Below are 20,872 nucleotides of genomic sequence, written 5' to 3'. Positions count from 1 at the left end.
AAACTTTATTCTTCTTTTAATGTATTTCTTTCTGTGAATACTGTTTTGATACCTCCTTACTTTTTCTGAAGGATATGATGTTGATGAGCCTTTCTTGTATGGAACTGCAATTAGATCAGTGGCTACTGACAAAAGGGAAGAGTTCTGCAGGTGAGAACTTGATGTCACTTTCTTCAGACTCTAAAAACACTGAGGATACATGAAGAAATGTTTTCCACTGATTAATTTGATTTTGGAGCTATATTTTCTTAGTCTCTTCCAGATCTCTGTTTTATTGGTCTATCAATTGTTTGCCTTTAAGTAGATCAGTACCTTTGAAATTCTAGTATGTGGGACTCTTTCCATAGGATGCTAGTAACTTCATGATAAAATGTAATTAATTGAATTGCAGTTTCTCCACGAAATTGTCCTGCTGCCTCTGTGAATGGAAAGTTTGGTCCCGACTTCCCAGGAACTCATTTTTTGGGAGACCTGTTGCAGCTGTCGTTTGCATCTTCACAACGAGATTTGTTTGAGGAGGGCTGGATGGAGTTTGTCACTCGAGTATACTGGCTGAAAGCTCGCTTTCTAGCACTGCAGGTTTGTTTTACTTTTGGTTTAACAAACACAACTTTTCCCAAATTAAAGTCAATATTGTTCAGATGCAGCTGATCTGGGAATCTCGGGTCTTTTAAGCATGTGGATAAAATCAGCTTAAAACATAGTGATTTCATTTTACTTTTAAATATAATTAACTTTCCCTAAGGGTCGAGGTGGAGATGAAGTAGGAGGTCTCACATGCTGAGCAAATACTCAGATACGTTTAATATATGAGTCCTTGTTTAAATTAACTTGTGCTCAGCTTAAAAAAATTATTTGTACTAAAGTTACTTGGAATAGTATTGTGTAGCTGCAGAACATAGATTTTTGGGGGCCTGGACTCATGGACACTATCAAAGTCTCAGGCGGTCCAAAATGCAGATTTTAACTGAAGCAGACTGTTTTATTACTCTTCCCTCTGCTTTTTCAAGGTAGCATGATTCTGCTTTTGAAGACTTTTAATTTAATATGCAGATTTTGAAGCAAAGGGTTTTAAACCTATCCCTAAGGGAATAATTTGAAAGAAATGTTATTTGATCCCAGTCTTTTTTTTCCCCCTCTAAGTGTTGCATCCACAGGACATCAAAGAGGATTTCTTTATGCGTTAATTATGTTTAAATCAGTTGCCAACTAGTTATGTGAGTCAGTTTCATAAGTGTGAACTAGCTTGTTCCTTCCCTTTCTTTTTTCTTCTTTTTCTGCATCTAAGGATTCCTTTCTAATAAAGTTATTTAGGAGAAATGAGAGTTCCTGTACAACTAGTGGCATTTTTTCCCTTGTGATATGCAGAGTTCTATTTTGCCTGTGCAGCTTGCATTCCTTCCTGACCTCTCAACTTCAGTAACTACTTTGCACAGAGCAAGTAGAATTCATTCACTTTGCAGAAAATAAGAATGTTTCTTGAGTCAATGTTTTCATTTGCACAAATGGAAGAGTTATTTCTGCTGGTTTACTCTTCTGCCTTTTTAAATGAAAGGGATTTTAGCTCTCCAGACCAATCTTACAAATTTATGCAGGCTGAATTCTGTTTTTCTGATTTGGTTTATCTGTTACTGAAGTAATTGGTAAGATATTTTAAAATATTTTTGCTTTAATTTGAGCTTTTCACTTGAATTTTTTATTAAATTTGTGAGGACATGCAGTAATCACACTGGCAGTGCCTGTATTAAATTGAAACATTTTCTACAAGCTTTGGAGACCCTTTTTGCAGTGAGAACCATAGGAATTTTTGGTTGATTGTTTTCCTCTGTATTGTTTCTATAGGGAGACATGGAACAGGCACTTGAAAACTATGATATCTGCACTGAAATGCTACAGAACTCCACTACCACACAAGCTAAAGCTGGCAATGAGTGTAGCATCGTAATACGGTTGCCTAACCTACATGTTGATTCTGTGGTCTCTTTAGAGGAGGTAAGATTTAATTTGCAGGTGTATGTTCCCTGTTCCATCCCTCACATTCCATCTCTCCCAGTTTCAAATGTCATCTATGAATTAGTTCTTTTGTGGTGGAAGTTTACTGTATCTCAGAGTGAAAGTTTTGTAATTTGAAGATTATGTCAAGACTACGTTCTCTTTTTCAAAAATTACGGTTTTGGTATCTGTTGGTCCTGTACATCTTTAGATTGCTTTTATGCAAAATAAAAATATTAAAGGAGCTGCATGTACAGCAGTAGATTATTGAATCAGTGTTTTTCTTTTCTTTTCTTAAACATTAAGAACTAAACTGCTGGGAGAAGTGTCAGTAGTCAAATATATGTGAAAACAAAAGTTAGATGATATAATCTGTGATGTTTGCAGATTGAAAAGAACCTAAAATCTCTGGAGAGATGCCAGTCTTTGGAAGAGATCCAGCGACTGTATGAGGCAGGGGATTATAATGCAGTGGTGCATCTGCTTCGTCCAACTTTGTGCTTTAATGGTTACGGCAGAGCAAAACATCTGGAGTTTGTAACATCCATACCAGAGAGACCAGCACAGCTGCTTCTCCTGCAGGTTTGGTTTGTTTCTTAAAAAGTCTCTTTTACTAGGGAATTAAGACTTATTCCTGAAAACAGGATTGGAAGGATTTCTAGAGTGGGTGTTAATAGTTAATGTGTCTTATTTACAAAGCAAAACATGGAACCAAATCTGTAAATGCCCTGAAGAGCACAGCTTTATCAACATCATTAGCAATGTGCCAGCTTTTGCTGACTGAGAGTGTGGCTAAAGATACAAGATGTTGAGGCCTCCATGAAATGAACAGAAACTCGAATCATTTCCTGAGTTATTTTATGGATGGATTCATACTGCTGTTGACTATGTGGTGACTTAGAACCATTCTGAAGCTTGGTTATCTAGCATATGAATGATTTTTATACTGTAATGTCACTCTCCTGCATGAATGAGAAACTGTTGATATATGCAGTATAATTGCTGTAGAGTTAGTCCATTTGACACTGTAAAAATAAGTGTATAAATGAACTCGGCTGTGGGAACAATATGAGTATATTAGGTTATTTGGGGGAAAAAAGTTTGCACAAAAAAAGACTGATGGTCTTTTACTTGGACTGAACCAAGTCCTACAGCTTCCATGCCATCTTGTGACCCAGCCTCTTCAGAGTAGAAAGAAGCAGGAGAATGTTGCTCCAATGCTGGCCTTAGAGTTGCTATTTTGTTATTTATGAAGTAATAAAATGGTAGCACAAGATCATAAAGATCCAAACCCTGTTTCTTGTAAGGGCTCTATTCAGCTGTAGATCATTAGAATTACAGACCTACAGCCATCCCATTCCTATTTTCTTTCCTTGCATCTCTTATTAAAGCAGAGAGATGTGATGATTTTTTTGTATTTAGATCCTACTTGTATATTTGTCATCCAGGATCCATGCATCTCCTATTGTCCTTTTAATATTGTATTTAAAGGTGTTCTGTTATGTTTCATTGAAGTAATCACATTAACTGAATATAGTGTTTTGCTTTGCCCTGCTGTGCATTCATGTTTAAAATAAACTCTTCATTGTTACAATAGATCTTTTTCATATTTACATTCCCTAGGACTCCCTGCTCAAACTGAAAGACTACAAGCAATGCTTTGAATGCTCAGATGTTGCCTTGAATGAAGCAATTCAGCAGATGATTAATATGACAGCAGCCTCTGCTAAAGAAGAGTGGGTTGCTACGGTAACACAGCTGCTCACAGGAATAGATACTTCATTATCATCAGTTAACAGCATCTTGAAAGACTCTTCTGTAACACCAAGCCTCGTTCGATTAACAAACAACCTGATCCAGGTAATCCCTGTGCTGGCCCCAGGAAAGATGTGTTGTGTGCTGCAGACCTTCAGGCATGATACAGTTGCTGTCTGAATTCCCATCCACTCTCAGTGATGGTCTTGGTTACATTTCTGTTACATTTTTGGGAAGATGAGCGTTACCATAATGTGTGAACATTGTCATAGCCTTCAGTATGACAGACCTGCACTGAGCACACATCTATGCTAGAATCAGTACCAGCAGGTATCTTTAGACACCAAGCTGCCTAAAACCATCAAAGGTGGTGGTAAGATAACCCAACACGGGGGTTTTAGGCTATTTGAAATGGTGATAATGTGAAGATTGTTTGAGCTGCCTGGGTGTAGCTTGTAAGTTATGACTCTGATCTTTCTGTATGTGCTTTGGGCTGGAGGGCAAGATCCTGTAAGCCTTACAGACATGGTAGAATTGCTTGCAAGTGCAATTACTTACTTACCAAAGTAAGAGTTCTTCTAGTAAAAACAGAGAGGGTGATCTGAACAGGGCAGGAGAAAAATGAAATGCGAACTGCTTCTGGAATTATGGATACAACTAATTTAAGGCTTTTACAGAAGGTACTTTGAAACCTTAAAACTGAATCAGCATTTTCAGTCCAGGTAACAAATGGCAGATTTACAAATGGCAGTTCTATTAAGAAGAGGTTCTAGTTACTGTTGAAATTCAATGTGCTTGCAATTCTCAAATCTCCATTTACTTCAGTAAAAGCCAAGGACCTTCACTACTTACAAAATCATACTCTCATTGTGTAAAGTTGTATGTGTTATGGAATGTAATGGAATTCTGGAGAACAGAGTATTCAGGCACATCATTCATATAGCATCTGTTAATGATTCTAGTTGGTCTTTAATAGTTGTGATAAGACCTGATCTAGAATTCATGAATTTTTTTAGCTTACTCTTCATCTGGGTTGTAGAGAAATTTCTTGTACAATAATGAGGCTAAGAATTGATGCTGTGTATTTGCTTACTATGAATTGTTTGTATATCATATTTACAGAGAAACATCTAGATGGAAAATGAGGGTGCAAGAGGAATGTCAGAGTAGGGGAAATAATCTACTATATTTATCCTACTGATTGATCTACTTCTAGCATTTTTATAGCCACTCGTGAGAGGCTGAGACTCAACTTTCGATTATTTCCTTGGGGTAAAATGTGTTGCCAACTTTGGGTTGTTTGGAAAGGATTCACACCTGACCTTTTGTGCTGGTTTGGACAAATTTGGAGGAAAATATCCTCTGATAGAAGGCAGGTTACAGCCAGCCCTCCCCCAACTGGTTCAGGGGAAAAAAAAATTTTCCTTGGAGGAAAGTGAAAAAGATAAAAACTGTTTATTTAACACACACACAGGAAAAGGATAATAATGCTAAATAATAAAACCTCTCGCTGTGGAGAGAAACCTGGGAAGGTTTCGGAGTCCTTCTGTAGGTGTGCTCTCTCTCCTCCTCCTTGAAGCTGGGTCAGTGTGGGCCCACCTCCAGGGCCTTGGTGGAAAATTCTCCCACTGTGTTCTGATGTTGAAACAGTCCACAAGAGAAGAAGGGAAAAACCGAAGTCCCGGGAAAAACCGAAGTCCCAGGAAAACAAAGTTCAACTCTCTGTCTCCCTCCGGAGAATGGGGCCGAAAGGTGGCTGGAAAGCAAGAAGGGTACTTCCTCTGCTCTTGCTGCTGCAGCAGGATGCAGAGGAGTGTGTGCCTGTGTCCTTGAACAACTGCTTTGAAAAGTTCACTTGGTTTTTTTCCTCTCCCCCCTCTCAGGCTTGGTTTAAAGGCACAGAAAGACACAAAATTAATTTCTGGGCATACAGCAGCGATAGGGGATACATATCATAAAGTCACCCCAAGACACCTTTGTTTTGCATCACTTTGTCTGTATAATGTCTGTTTCTTTATTAGATCATAGACTGCAGCATGGCTGTCCAGGAAGAACCAAAAGAACCATATGTCTCCTCGGTGCTTCCATGGATTATCCTGCACCGGATCATCCAGCATGAGGAAGATGCTTTTCGATCCCTTTGCTGCCAGCAGCAGCAGAACCAGGGAGAAGAAGGTGGATTATTTCTTCACTTTTACATATTGGACCTGAGCCCTTTACCTTCTAGCTCAGGAATATAAATAATAAAATACTTGTTTGTTGTCTTACCTTGCTGGCTGAAGGGAGTAGAGGGCTATGCAAGCATTACTCTCTACCAGAGAGGAAGCTTATTGACAGTTGAAGCATTGACTTGGATTTAACTCAATTCTGTGCTACTTTATTTACCAATATTTACCAATTTCTTTCCTCCAGTGAGTCCTGACACCCCTATGTTGCCTTCTTCACTTATGCTGCTGAACACAGCTCATGAATATTTGGGAAGAAGATCCTGGTGTTGCAATTCAGATGGTGCTCTGCTCAAGTTCTATGTAAGTATTAGCATCGTGGAATAAGCGAGATTGACTCAGATTGATCTCTGAAAGTCATTTGGCCAAGCCACATTTCAAAGCAGGAAACAAAGTGCAAAATTAGATTGTTTACTGCCTTGTCTTCATGTTAAATATACACTTTTAAATCCACTTTCCATCTTCTCCCAGATAAAGATATGAAAGTTTCAGTCAGTTTAATCTGAATAGCAAAGGCTTGTTATTCCGGACCCTTTCCCATTGGTCTGCTTCTGTCACACTTCCCATTGTTTTCTGGACTTACCTCACTGAGAAGAATTACTGTTTTCTTCTGGTTTTCCTCCTTTGTTTTGCTTCTTGCACTAGTATTTTATTTTGTTCATGGGATTTGAAAGGGAAGTAGGAATAGCCAGTCTGGTAGTACTGTACATCATTCAGAAGCTAAAAAAAACCTGTAGTGATACATCTTTAAAATTGCTGCTAAAATAACACAGTGGGATTCCATATTCATCTTGTCTCAGTGATTCTAAATAAGTTGCTCACTTCACAGAACTGAATTTTTCAAGTGTTAGGTAGGGTTTGCACATTTTCAGTGTACGTAAATACTATTTATCATGTAAAAAGAACATATTTAAACTTTCAGCCAAGAAAATTCAGTTTTGAATAGCTTGGTTGTTTGTTTCTTCCAAATCACAGAAGTAAAGATTTGCAGGCCATCATCTGTCCTCAGTTACACAACTGGAATGCTACTGATTGCTCCCACATCCTGTGGTATTACATGGATTTGATCTGAAGCTGTGATGTATTTAATTGTTCTGCAGTTGATAAATTTCTCTTGTTTGATTATACCTACCTTGATTTTATACCACAGTGTGAAAAAAATAGCAATTCTATTGTTTTCATGTTATTAACTATTATTTAAAATGTAGATTTCATCTGTTGAACAATGATGAGAATGAAGAATTACTTCAGCCCTCCATTTCCCTGTGCCTTAAGGCTGTTCTTTGCTCTGTTGTTCAGATGGGTGTGTTGCATCAAATATGCTCCAGAAATGGGTGTCTGGGCAGTAATGCTGTAGCATTATTAGATGAAAGGACTTACCCATTCATTGTTGACCTTTTAAAGATTATTCCTTGAGGTCTTATTGTTACACCAGAGAAGTAATTGAAGTGGTTGAAGTAGAATATTTCTATGTGTTTGCTCATTTTATCTTGGCTTAGAAACCCAAGTGCAGTCAGTGTTTCCATGAGCAGAGCACTGACAGCCTGGGACAGCCTGGCTGTGGCAAATCCCAGATAATGCGGTGCCGTGGCATCCACTGGGCTGTGCTCTACAGGGACATTTCAGTGGCACTTTACAGATTCAGCTTGACTTCATTGAGGTTTATTACCTTCAGCCAAGAGAAAATCATTATTAGTTCTGCATAGAGCTACTCAGGAATCTCTTAATTTCCCTTCTCAGCACTCCCTGGAGCTTATTAGCCACAGCTCAGTGCCAGACCCCATCTACCTCTGCATTTGAGCAGCAGCATGTCCAGGACAGTAATTTAGACAGCTGGGAAGGATGGCACAGAGAGCCTGAGGGGTTCTGCAGGAGTCTGCTCACCCTTGTAGGGCTGGAGTGAATGAGCAGTGTTTGAACTGAGGCTGATTCAGGGTAGAACTATCAGATTATCTCTGTGTCCTGCTCTCCTCAGCCGACCTGGTATTAGGAGCATAGTGCTGATACACCTGAGTTGCCCCTGCAGGGAATTCAGAGGGCTTATTAGCTCAGGCCCTGTGCTTCATGAAAATAGATAGGCTGTTTCCAGGCTCGAGCTTGCCCACGGATGTCGTGGTCCTAAGTGATAAGTCTAAATTGTGTCTGTACAATGTGCCTGTATCCACAGCCTGGGGAGTCACAGAGTATGGTCTGTGAACCTGCATAAAGTACAGACAACTGAGAGCTGGGAATGTATCTGCAGTGAGATCTTTGCAAATGTCATCACGTTCTTTGAACAAAATGTTCCATTTTCACTTACAGAATTGCCTGCTTCTTAAACTAAAATGTAATATAGTATTATTAAACACAAGAATTTAGTTTTCAGAGACAAGAGGGTATTCACCTTCTGTAGGTGAACTGTCTGCTCAAGGACCGTATATTGCTTGTGGATGAATGTGCTGTGCAAGAGAAGATGTTAATATTAATTAAGTCCTTTAGCAGTAGTCTGAATTATTAGGAGCAATTCTGGATTTCTTCCAAGAACTTAAAAGTTGAATAAGAACACAGGATATTGTTTTGAACACTGTTCAAGTGAGAATTCTCTTACTGCTGTTAGATGTGCTTTTGTTTGTAGCAGTAGGAATATCATGCTTTTGTTACAATATCCTCTGATGCTCACTGTTTTTCTTCAGCTTATTTAGCTACATTTTCTGTAAATTTCAAATGTTCACAAATTCATACAGGGAAAGTGGTGGCAATAAGATGTCTGCTGGGACAGTATGAATGAGTCTGCTGTGACTCAAAATGTCATTGAAATGCTTTCTAAGAATTGCCTTTGCTTTTATTTTTCAGGGGCTTGCCTCTTAATAAATGGTACCTTGATCTTAGCACAGATACTTTAATCAGAAGAGAATCAGCATATTATGTTTAATCACAGCTCTTACAAATTAGCTTCTTACATGTAGAATGGCAGATTTTTGCCGCATAATGCAGTGTTTGTATTGTCAGGAAAGTCCATCATGATGAGAAGTTTCTTTCAGGATCATGCATAAATATTTGAGTTTGCAGTCCTAGATGTTGAAAAATTATAAATGGTCACAATAAACATTTCTGGTTTTTTTTAATTGGAATTTTGTAGTGGAACACATTGAAATTGAATTTTAAACCTCAGTGGTTGTGTGGGTTTTGTTTTGGTTTTGAAATAAATATCCAGAATCCCCCTCCACAGATTATTCTTGGTGAAGATGTTTTTATTGACCTTGAAATGTCTTCTTGGAATGTGTTCCTTTTTGGTTTGGTTTTTATGTAAGCTTAGTGAGAATTTTCAAAGAGTTACCTTTCTTCTTTTGGCGTTCAGCTGCAGTTTTTATAATGAATGTCTTAAAAGTATCAGCATCTTCCAAAATACACTACTGATGTGTACTTTCTCTTGTAGTGTTGAAGGTAAAGATAGCAACTTGCTACAGTGTTTAGTCATTTGGGATCAATCCAGCCACTTTCCTTGGTGTGTAGCCATCTGTGTAATACTCTTCATACTGTGCAACTCTTTAGTCCTTTTAGCCAGATTTTCATTAACTCTCTCTTCTTTTCTTTCCTCTCCATCCTGCTTTTTCTATGCAGAGGAAATTGTGGTTTGTAAATTAGGGCAGAAATTCTTCTGTATCTTTTCCTTATTCACAGTGTTGATGAATTGTAGTGTTGATATTCACAGAACCAACCTGATGTGTAGGGGAGAACTTTGGATGATTTTAAGTCTGAAGCATGAAGCTGATATCTAACCTCATTGATTAAAGATAAGAGTTTGTGAATTAACATAGGAAGAAAAATAAAAGCACTTCAATGCCGCTGCAGTACCATTGAAATGACTTGGGTGAGACTAGTTTACAGAAATACAGGTGTAATATTGTTATTGGTTGTTATTGGGGAAAAATACATGTAGTCCCTTCAAGTTGTTTTCATCATCTGCCTTCAGACAGCTGGGTAGCTTACTGTGATCTTCTGGTGACCTTTCCCTTGATGCTTGGCTTGTAGGTTCAGGTACTACAAAAAGAACTTGCAGCATCCACTTCTGAAGATACTCATCCATACAAAGAAGAGCTGGAAACAGCCTTGGAACAGTGTTTTTATTGTTTATATGGTTTCCCTAGCAAAAAAAGCAAAGCAAGGTACCTAGAGGAACATTCAGTACAGCAGGTTAGTTATATTATCCAATGTCATTGGAATATCCTGGAGTGATGAAAGATGCACACTTGTTTTGTTCTAATGCATTTTGATATATTTTGGAGAAAGATTACTTTTATTTCCTTGTAAATTTTATGTATTTTACACATTGTAGAGAATAAACTAAACATTTTCATATTTTTTAAAACTATAAATATAACAAGTCAGATATTTTAAATTAAATGTTAATGTAGTCTTATCCATAGTAGTCTGCCATCTTGAAAATATTGAGAAATTGATTTTATTAAGCTATCACTTTCCTGTTTTCAGCTGAGAAGAAGTCCAAGGTTGGGAAAAATTTAGAGAGGAAAAGTCAGCTGAGAGAAGAAAACTTTAGCAGCCAGCCTTGCAGTTTTATCAAAGTGAAAAATGTCACTGTTAAAAATTTGCAAGTACATTATATTATCACTTATTTTGACATCTGATGGTAAATACCTGGTAGCTGTTTATAAGAAAAGTGAAATTCAGTTGGATTTGGGAGAAGGGCAACTACAGAGTGCCTCTGGAAGAGGGTTGTAATATTAAGGGAGGGAGAGAAAAATACAAGTCAGCAATACAAAGCCCTGTCTGGGACTTGTGACTAGCAAATGGTTAAAACTCTTGTTTGAAGGCAGATAAAGAAATTACCAATACCACCTCGTACCCATTTTTCAGTAGTTTTGATATTCTAAAACTTAAATTCATAAACAAATGAATGGATTTTGTTCAAAAACCTCAGACTATTTTGTGCTTAACCAAATTCAAATGATCATAGAATTATCAATCAAAATCATTTTCATACAAGCAGAATGATTGTCTAGCTCTGTTGAACAAACCATTTTAAATACACAAATACTCTTACATTACTATTCATTGAATATTTGGGAATTTTGTATGTTATACGTGTATCTTAGAGAGTGAAGATAATGAGGGAAAGGGTATAAGGAAGAAAAAGAGAAGTATAAGGAGATTACCCTCTGCAGCTTCCCTATTTTTCAATGCAGAGCAAAATTTACTGTAAGGGTAAGGTAAACAATAAAAGGAGAAAAACTTAGTCTAGCAGAAGAGAACTGTGAATTATTTTTGGGTATTTTTACTGCTTACAAGAAAGAAAAGTGAAGAGAGAATGAGGAGTAAATTCTGAAAGTAACTTTCTGTAGAGAGTGAAGATTTTTGAGTCTCAGAATTTTGTCTGATTCCCATTACATTAACACTTCTTACTGACTCTGAAATGGAAGCTGCAGAGTTCTTCTCCATATCTTACCCATGATCTCAGTGTCACTCAGAATGTTTACAATTGATTCTTGCTTATAGACAACTTTTCTGAGCAACTCTTTTAAGCATACACTAAGCATACACTAACATACACTAAGTTACAGCAATACCTTAGTCTGTGATATCAGTGAGAAGTGTATTGTATTTGTGAGCAGCATAAACTAATAGCACCTTTAGCTCTGTTCTTGGGAGGTTTAATTTGGTTCCTGCTAGAGTGATAACTATACTCTTATGAACTACAAAGGCTGTAGAAAACCACCATTAGTAGAATTGAATTTTGGAATTTAAAATATTTTTCCCCCCCTCTCATCTACCTCCCTTTTCAGGTTGATCTGACATGGGAAGATGCTTTGTTCATGTTTGAGTATTTTAAGCCTAAAACTCTTCCAGAATTTGATAGTTACAAAACCAGTACTGTGTCTGCTGATTTGGCCAACCTTCTGAAGAAAACTGCCACAATTGTTCCTCGAACAGACAAGCCTATGCTAAGCCTGGAGACTGTATCTGCCTATATTGAAGGAACATGCAGCAAGGTATAGTGAATTGTTTTTTTAAAAAATTAAATTGAAGGGAGTGAAAATTGTTCTTGCTATTTTTATGTAGACTTTTGAGACTATTAGTGGAATGATTTTTCCATGATGTTGGATTTCTGTGGGTAATTGCTTTTAAAATAAGAAAGATCCCAGCAAAGCTTTTAGTCTTTGAATGGTAAAATACAGTCAGCATGAGATGTTCATTAGTGTTTGTAAGTGCTCTGTATATCTGTGAAATGCTTTCGATGTCTTCATATTCAAAACCTTCATATTGTCTGATGAAAAGGCTACTTTCCCTACAAGGAAGAAGCAAATATGCAGCTCATTTAATGTGAACCTTTGCCTTTTTTATTTTCAGGCACCATCTCTCCCAGAGGGTGCAGACTATTCTCCACCGGTGGTGACTGAGCTGTATTATCTTCTGGCAGACTATCATTTCAAGAACAAAGAACAGTCTAAGGCCATTAAATTTTACATGCACGACATTTGTATTTGTCCAAACAGGTCAGTATATTTGAATCCTGCTGCACATCCTTCATTCTTCTCACTTCTTTCAGTACTAAAAAGCAGACAACTGGTCTCAGGAATGAGAAAAAAAACCCCAAATAACCAAAACCCCCATTATCATAGGTCCATTGTATATTTAAGGGCATCTCTAAAACAACCCAACAAAGAAAACAAAACCGAAAATGTAGGGTTAAATATTTGATTGCTTTGAAATTAAAACCAAAAAATGAAAGGGTGGGGGGGGACGCTAAATTGAAATAAAGAATAACTGTGAAGAATGAATTGTTTGTACCTTTTATTCTTTGCTTCGGCATGTTCATGCATGATAAGGAGTGAAAAATGTCACCATTTCATAGTGTAGCTATAGCACAAATAGCATCCTTTAGTGGATTAACTGTTTAGGCTGACCTCTTTCCAAACATGTTGATTTTGCTGCTAGAGATCTACACAGAGAATACAAGTAAAGTATTTAAGTGATATTTAAACAAACCCGCCTTGTTTCTTGATAATTTACAACTCACTGAAATACCATCAAGATTAAGCTTTCTCATCTTAAAAATAAAGCATGTTCTCAATATCAGTCTTCTAAATTAAATTAACCTTTAAATTTGCTGATTAAATGTAGAGTTTGCATATTAGGTGTTAGTTATCATTTTAATTCTCCTTGAAGTTGATAGATCAGGGTCAGTGACAAAAACCCTAATTTGATAGATTTGAGACAAGAAAATTGTTTCTAAATCCAGTCATGTAACAGAGACAAAAGGGAAGGTGAAGGCACAGAGCAATTTTAGATGTGAAATCTTCAGAGGAAATAGCTGTAGTTTAATCTTATTGCATCTTCTGGTCTGGGACTTGTGACTAGCAATTGGCTAAAAGTCTTGTTTGAAGGCAGATGAAGAAATTACCAGTACCACCTCGTACCCATTTTTCTGTAGTTTTGATATTCTAAAACTTAAATTCATAAACAAATAAATGGAATGCATTTTTATTTTAATATGTGACCTTTTTTTTGTTCAGAAGATGCCTTGTATGGTAGCACAGTATTTTTGCCCCAGTCAAATTAGATGGTACTTGTCTGTACTACAGTTCCTGTTCCATTCCCCCCAGGAATCTGACTATTGAGGTCACTTGACCTAAAAATGGGTTTTCAGTTGGAATCAGAAGAAACTGCAAGCCAAAATATGAGAACATTATGGTTATTACTTTGCTGTTAAAATCATGGTAAAATTGAAAAACCCCAGAGCAGCTGAACCCTGGCGTTAATGTGAGATTGTGGCCTGTGGAAACCACCCTTCAGACTGTATTGTCAATAAACACAGGGCTGGATCCTCAACAGTCCCTCAGTCAGAAATTACAGTTTTAGTTCATCAGAATTTTCCTACTTGAATGCATTTTTGGCTTTATGATTTTTATGTTGGGAAATGATTGTGATTATTCACAGTTGAGTCCAGCAATACAAGGTGTCATAATGTCTGCTGGCCCACAGAAATAAAGGGTGGCAACATTTTGACAGGACTGCATGGTTACTGAGAAAAAAACAGTAGAGTGCTGCCATTAGAAATACAGATACACTGGCTTTGCATGGCAAATAAACCTGGATTTTTCGTCTGTTTTCCATGTGTGACAGTTACTGGGGACAGTGCGTTATTAGGAAACCCCTTTAATAAAATCAGTATTATTTAGGCTATACAGCTTGTGTTCTACCCTGAGGAGAGGAGGAAGTGCAGAAATCTGTTTTGAGGTAGCCTATGATAAAAGGAGGAAAAAGTTGTAGATACAAGATAAATCTTGTCTGTGCCTTCAGTGTAGCGTTCACGGGGGAGTTTGTTCATGTGTTGTGTTCTTGCTTGCGTAGGTTTGACTCCTGGGCTGGGATGGCTCTGGCTCGAGCGAGTCGCATTCAGGACAAGTTGAACTCCAATGAACTGAAGAGCGATGGCCCCATCTGGAAGCACTCTACCCCTGTCCTGAACTGCTTCAAACGAGCCCTGGAGATTGACAGCTCCAACCTGTCCTTGTGGATCGAGTACGGCACCATTTCCTATGCCCTGCATTCCTTTGCATCCCGACAGCTTAAGCAGTGGAAAATGGAACTTCCGCCTGAAGTTGTGCAGCAGGTGGGATCTAACAGAGAGCGTATAAAATTTTAAACATTTAAAATTAAGTTTTCTAACATAGTAAAATTTTAAATTAAGTATTTACATGCTATATTCCACGTATGAGACTGTATGGTTACTTAGTAATATTGGAAGTTCCAATATTCATGTAATCTGGTGATGTCAAACAGCATTTGAAGGTGGGTTTTTTTCTTTCTTTTTCCTGTGTAAAATCAGTTTGAGCCTAATCTTTGAATTGTCTCTTGAAGGTGACACAAAATTATTGTAACCTTCTGGAAAGGGGAGTTATATTTACCTTTCCTTTCAGTAAATGTCATGCAGTGTTTCCAGGAAGAGGTGAAATGTATACAGATTTAAATAGTAAAGAGATCAGAAATTACTCTGATATCTGTGTCCACATGTCATCTCTTATAGCTAAAGAATCTTCCACTTTTTCTATGGTTTTGGGCCATAATAATCTAATTAAGGGAAAATGCTCAAGCCCTTCGATTTCTGCTCAGCCTTCCCTGGGTAAGAGCAGTGCCTTGAGCAAGGCATTTACCTAAACAAAAGATCAAAGTGAGAAGATTGGTGGAATTTCCATTGAAAACATTGTTATGAATTCATTATCTCTTTCTGCAAAAGGGAGGTAAAAAAGATTATTAAGAATTTTATTGCTAAACCAAAATGTGCAATTGTAAATACACTCTGATAGTGATAAGAGTTGCTTGGGAAAAATGTTTTATCTGTCTTTTGGACCAGTGAACTCCGTTTCTGATTTAGCTATTCTGACTTCCAAATATTACGTAGTCTGCAGCTGGAAGCAGAATGAAAAAAAGGAAGTGCTGCTTCTTTGCTGTAATTAGTAAAACTTTCAATGTTTGAACTACAGAGATCAGTGCTGGGAACACCCTTTGCTTCCAGGAGTAGTATTTACAGTGAGGTGGTGAGTCTGAGCTGCCTCCAGCACTGGATTAACACTACACTTCCCACAGGCACTTTCTTGTCGAAGAAGAAAGATGATGTCAGCCTGCATATTAAAAGGGAACAATTTGTTTATTAAATAGTATGTTTGAAATGACAATTAACAATAGAGTTTTCTTTTGGAGGGTTATTGCATCCGACAGCTCCAAATGAGCTCCTTGGAAAATGAAGATACTACATTTTACGCCTTTGAGTTACCAGAAGTTTGGTCTTCTGGTCGTGTGGCCTCTTGGCTATGAGGGATTTGTTGAGGAATTCCAGGGGTAATGCTGGAGTTACTTCCTATTATCAGATACAAGGAGCAATACAGAGCAGCCATCTGAAGTTGAGGATTAAATGGGAATGTTTATTTAGGACTACTTAAGTCTTCGTTTTTTTCAAGTGAATATATTAAAAATGCATCATTTAGCAAGAAAAGTTCTATTACTATAAAAGATAAATTGAAACAATTTCATCTCACTTCCACAGATATATCTCTTCAGGAATGTGTTCCTCATACATAAAAACCTTATTATTCTCTTCTTCTTACAAAATCTTTAGGAAAAGAAAGGTTATGTTTTAGTTCTTGGTTATAGGTACACAGCTTAAATTTATAAACTTCATTTTCAAAGAGAGAAAATTACATTAATGCATCTTTTGACCTAGTTTTTTTACATGAATTTATTGGCATTTAACTTTAATTTATGCTGCTGATTTTAATTTTTTTTTGACAGGGTGGGGTGGGGAGAGTATTAATCTCCAAATTAGATACATTGCAAGCAAGACGAAATACATTTCTTCACAAGTGAGAGTGGTCCATAGTGGCTCTAGCAGGCTTCAGTTGCAGAACAAAGCAAATAAGTTTTTTCTTTGAAGAGTTAAGATAATTACAGCTGCAAAAAAGTGGTAGAATTTCTGTAGATGTGAATATTGGGTTGTTATTTTTCAGATTTATATTTATCTGCATATTCTTACACTTCTGTTACTTACTGTTTTGTTCTGGTTGTTTGTGTCAGCAGTTACTGGAGTGAGCAAAAACCTATCCATAAGCACATTTTGTGGGTTGTGTGAGTGTACTTGATCGCTTGGGATGTATTTGATCACTTCTATGTCTTTTAGGTTGAAAATGTTTAAAAGTTGTACCTTGTTTATGCGCTTTTGTATGGGCAGCAGCGCATTTTGAGAGTTTTCTGTGTGAGCTGCAGTGAATTTGGTGTGTTCTGTGCTCTCCCCCTTGGCTGGGTGGCAGATGGAGGAGCGCAGGGACAGCATGCTGGAGACAGCCAAGGTGTGCTTCACGTCGGCATCACGCTGTGAGGGCGACGGGGACGAGGAGGAGTGGCTGATCCACTACATGCTGGGCAAGATTGCCGAGAAGCAGAAGCAGCCTCCTGTCGTATACCTGCTGCACTACAAACAGGCAGGGCATTACTTGCATGAGGAGGCTGCTCGGTATCCAAAGAAGATTCACTACCATAATCCACCAGAACTTGCCATGGAAGCGTTGGAGGTAAAAGAAAGTTAAATTTGTAGGCTTGAAGCCTTGTTCTCTACAGATTGTTAGGCACACATACATGGTGCTCTGCATCAGGGAATGTTTGCAAGGCAGACTTGGAGAGTAAAATAGAGCCTGTTACTCAGGCTGATTTAATTTCAAAGGCAGTTTGAACAGGTGGGTAGCAATTCCACTTCTGAATTTTGCTGCACACAGTTCATTAGTTTTTATAAAAATCAAACATTGATAGGATTCACAAGCATCTTGTACCTATGGAAGCACAAGTTCATGCAAGAGGTAGGACCTTTGCTTTCACTGCGTGTGGTTAAAGCAGTGGGTCTAGAGCATACCCAGTGGTGACTTGCTTGCAAGGAGACCAGCTCTGCTTTCTTTGTTCTATTCCATAGGTTGTGGTTATAAAATTTGTAGAGTGTTCAGATTTTGTAATTTAAAAGCAACTTTCAAAGGCAGGGAAAGTTCAATTCAGGTAAGCTTAAGTGACAAGTAGCTGTCTTAACTAACTCCTGCAGATTCTATAGAGAAAAGACTGTTTGTAATAGATTGCAGAGCTAGAAATTCTTTACTGACCAAATGGCCTTTGGTGTTTTTTAGGTATATTTTCGACTTCATGCTTCTATTTTGAAACTTGTGGGGAAACCAGATTCTGGAGTAGATGCAGAGGTACTGGTTAGTTTCATGAAAGAAGCTTCTGAGGGACCCTTTGCCAGGGGTGAGGAGAAGAACACCCCAAAAGTTGCAGAAAAGTGAGTGCTAGTTTATCCTCTGAATGTATGCTTATAAACTACTATACAATAAACCATTAAAATTAAGCTGAATATAATACAAACAAAACAAAGTGAATAGAATTTATTCTAATGTTTGCAGTTTTCAGGTATCATGAATAAGATTACATGCTGCTCTGAGATCTCAATAATTGGCACAGAGGAAATGGGAAGGGAAGAAAACAACAATTTTGATCTTATCCATTTTGAAGCCACTGTTTTTATTTATTAATGAATCTGATTTTTAAAATCAATGGTTAAAAAATGCAAATTGGACGAGAGATTTTAGTCGTTATAATTTGTCTCATTAACAACTACAAGATAAAGAATAGTTTACTGTTGACCAGTGACAAGGGAGGAATATAACTTTCCTTCATTTAGTATTTGTTAGTGAGATTTAATTGCTCTCTTGGAAATGCTATAAGAACATGTAGTGTCCTTTTGTTCTTTGTATATGTTGCAACTATATAAACACTTCACCTTTCTTCTCATCCTCCCAGAGAAAAACCTTGCATGATAGATGAAGACTCTCACTCCTCAGCTGGAACAGTGCCAGGCCCTGGGACTTCCCTCCCCTCCTCTTCCGGTCCAGGTCTGACATCCCCACCTTACACAGCCACTCCAGTTGACCACGATTACGTCAAATGTAAAAAACCCCACCAGCAGGCAACGCCGGACGGTACAGTCCCTGTTCTCAATACTGCCAGCAGGGAGGTGCTCTGATCATGGGGGGTTTGACCAGGAATGATCAAACTGCTCAAGGAGGGTGAGGGGTCTGTGGTAACACGGGCAATATTGAAGCTCATTATCTTTATAAATTCAGTGCCTTAAATAGAATCAATGTACAGTCAGAGCTTTAAATACAAAACTCAAAGTTGTCACCTGCCACCACTGGTACCTGTAACTTAGTCAAAACAGTAATGTTGGTAGGAGGAGTATGAGCTCACCGAATTTTCAGTGATTTTTTTTCTTCGGAGCTCATTAGGAAAGATGTGGGTTCAATCTTCAGAAGACTGGACACTGTTTCGGCCTGTATGAAATGACCAGGTGAAAATTCAAACTGGTTGAAACAAGACAGATTGATAAAAAGACAGCACAAACCAGTATTACCGTTTTTCGAAGGAGGCAGGTGGCAACTATTTGGAATATATTGTGATTCAGCACGAAGTGATTTGCATGACAGTCCTGTAGATTTCATCTTTTAATTTTTCTTTATCATTTACAATGACTGGTTAGCAGCTCATCTTTGTAGAATTTAAAATTATAGAATAAATAATTGGCTTATAAATGGAGAAGAGGGGTGGTATCATAGTGTTAATGAAGATCTTTGAAATTGCATATGTAATAGAAATTAAGTTACAATTTAAGTAACCTGAGTTTATTATTTGGCTAGGAATTTGATTCTGATTCTACTCTTCTGGCCATTTGTTTATCCATCTGGATCTTTGAGTATCAGCACTCAAGGAGTAAAATATCTACAGTGTTTAGCTTAGCATTGGTAGAATGTGCCAGGCCCCACAGAAATGCTCTGATTGATATGAATTTATTTCTGGAGGGTGGGCTGCTTCCTATTGTCATTTTCTGAAGAATGGAAATTTGTAAATAACTTTGTTGACACATTTTTGAAACAAATGTTCGTATGCCTGAAATTTTTGCAGGGTGAATTTATTCCTTTTCCTCAACAAGTAATTCTTGGTGCAACTGAGAGAAGCTCCTTTATTTCTTTCATTATATTGAACAGGGAAATGTTTGTTTTGTTATTGCTTGCATTTCACTTGGGAGTAATTCATTAGACTGTTTTGAGATCATTTGTAGTGTAGAGGTGTCAATGGATTATGCAGTGATCAGGCTCTTTTATTAGCTTTTTGATGGCTTTTGACGAAACAGCGTAGAAGGGAGAAAATACTTAAATATTTCTTAAGTCATATTCCCTGTGAGAAGCATTTCTGGCTACGATTACATCTGCTTAGGTCCTGAAGACTGTCTAAATGCTCCCAGGAGAGACATAAGTTAGATAAATATTCCAATGCGTGTCGTTAGTACCTCTCTCCAAGTAAGACATTATGGGCTGTGGCAGCCGATGGCCCAGTGGGAGCAGAGGCGGCTGCTGAGCAAAGCCTGGAGGTGCAAGTGCAGGAACATCTGCCTCTGCCAGGGCTGAAGGAGCAGTTCCTGGATCTGCAAGCTGAGCCTAGCTGGGACTGAGCTTTGTGCTGTCAAAGCAATTCCAAATGTCAGCTGCTGCAAGAAGCCGAGTTTGGGTGATCTTCAGGAAGGCTGTGTGTAACCATGACAAGGAGAATTGCAGAGTACTGCATCATTCATAATGTTTTGTAAGTTGCTGGCACAACTAAACCCTGGATACAGCATATTGAAGAACCCCAGGAAACGGAAATATTTGCCTTGGGGCTGTTACAGATGGAAGAGCTAACAGGCTGAGCTAACAGGCTCAGAAATCTTCCACTTTTATATTATTACATATACTGTGCTCTTCTGCATACATTTGCATTTTACTTGTATTAAAATACATACTTTTGAAGTAAAATGCTCTTGACATCTTACACATAGTCACATCACTGAAGAAAGCTGGTGCCAGCATTTCTGTTGTACCATTCCTAAAAATAGCAAGAAAATACTCATCATTTGACTACTCTTTAGAATATTTTTTAACCATTCTGACAGAAATGAAACTGTCTATATTTTTGTTCAGGAACAAATAAATTTACCTAAATTAAGCCTAAGTATTTATTCCTTCTGAGGCCTGACAATACTCTTATTTTGTGTTGATATTGTTGATCATACATGGCATAAGTAAAGTAAGGGTATTGTACAGTTTTACACACTTCTTTTCATATATTACCGCAAGCAAGAGCCTATTTGGGATCATTACTGATCTTTGAGACCTTTTTTGACCATTTTTGTGTTCTGTGCTTCAAGAAAACATGACCCATAAGGAAAGAGAGAAGGAATTGGGATGGTTTGTCTATGGAGGAGAAGACTCAGGGGAGACATGACAGCAGAGTGACCTAAATAATGTTGAAAGCTGTACAAAGAGGCAAAACCTCAGGAT

The 20,872-nt window shown here is 37.8% G+C and overlaps 1 protein-coding gene across 6 annotated transcripts in view; it reads left to right on the top strand.

Moving 5' to 3' along the window:
* Positions 1-20,872, top strand: part of CABIN1 (calcineurin binding protein 1) — a 107,820-nt gene that overhangs the window by 10,549 nt on the left and 76,399 nt on the right. For 4 of the 6 annotated variants that reach the window (XM_032128505.1, XM_032128504.1, XM_032128508.1 and 1 more), the window contains exons 14-27: positions 72-150; positions 392-579; positions 1,843-1,992; positions 2,380-2,574; positions 3,616-3,852; positions 5,769-5,922; positions 6,160-6,275; positions 9,984-10,145; positions 11,753-11,959; positions 12,318-12,463; positions 14,322-14,583; positions 16,775-17,035; positions 17,633-17,784; positions 18,303-18,481. In XM_032128505.1, the coding sequence (XP_031984396.1) occupies positions 72-150; positions 392-579; positions 1,843-1,992; positions 2,380-2,574; positions 3,616-3,852; positions 5,769-5,922; positions 6,160-6,275; positions 9,984-10,145; positions 11,753-11,959; positions 12,318-12,463; positions 14,322-14,583; positions 16,775-17,035; positions 17,633-17,784; positions 18,303-18,481 (2,488 nt within the window). The remainder of the gene's footprint in view (positions 1-71; positions 151-391; positions 580-1,842; positions 1,993-2,379; positions 2,575-3,615; positions 3,853-5,768; positions 5,923-6,159; positions 6,276-9,983; positions 10,146-11,752; positions 11,960-12,317; positions 12,464-14,321; positions 14,584-16,774; positions 17,036-17,632; positions 17,785-18,302; positions 18,482-20,872) is intronic. The other 2 variants (XM_032128507.1, XM_032128506.1) reach the window with 1 other exon arrangement.

The sequence above is a fragment of the Corvus moneduloides genome, chromosome 18 (assembly GCF_009650955.1).
Source record: "Corvus moneduloides isolate bCorMon1 chromosome 18, bCorMon1.pri, whole genome shotgun sequence".
Classification (NCBI taxonomy): Eukaryota; Metazoa; Chordata; class Aves; order Passeriformes; family Corvidae; genus Corvus; species Corvus moneduloides.
The sequence above is the reverse complement of the archived record's forward strand: the minus strand, read 5'-3'. Positions and strand labels throughout refer to the sequence as shown.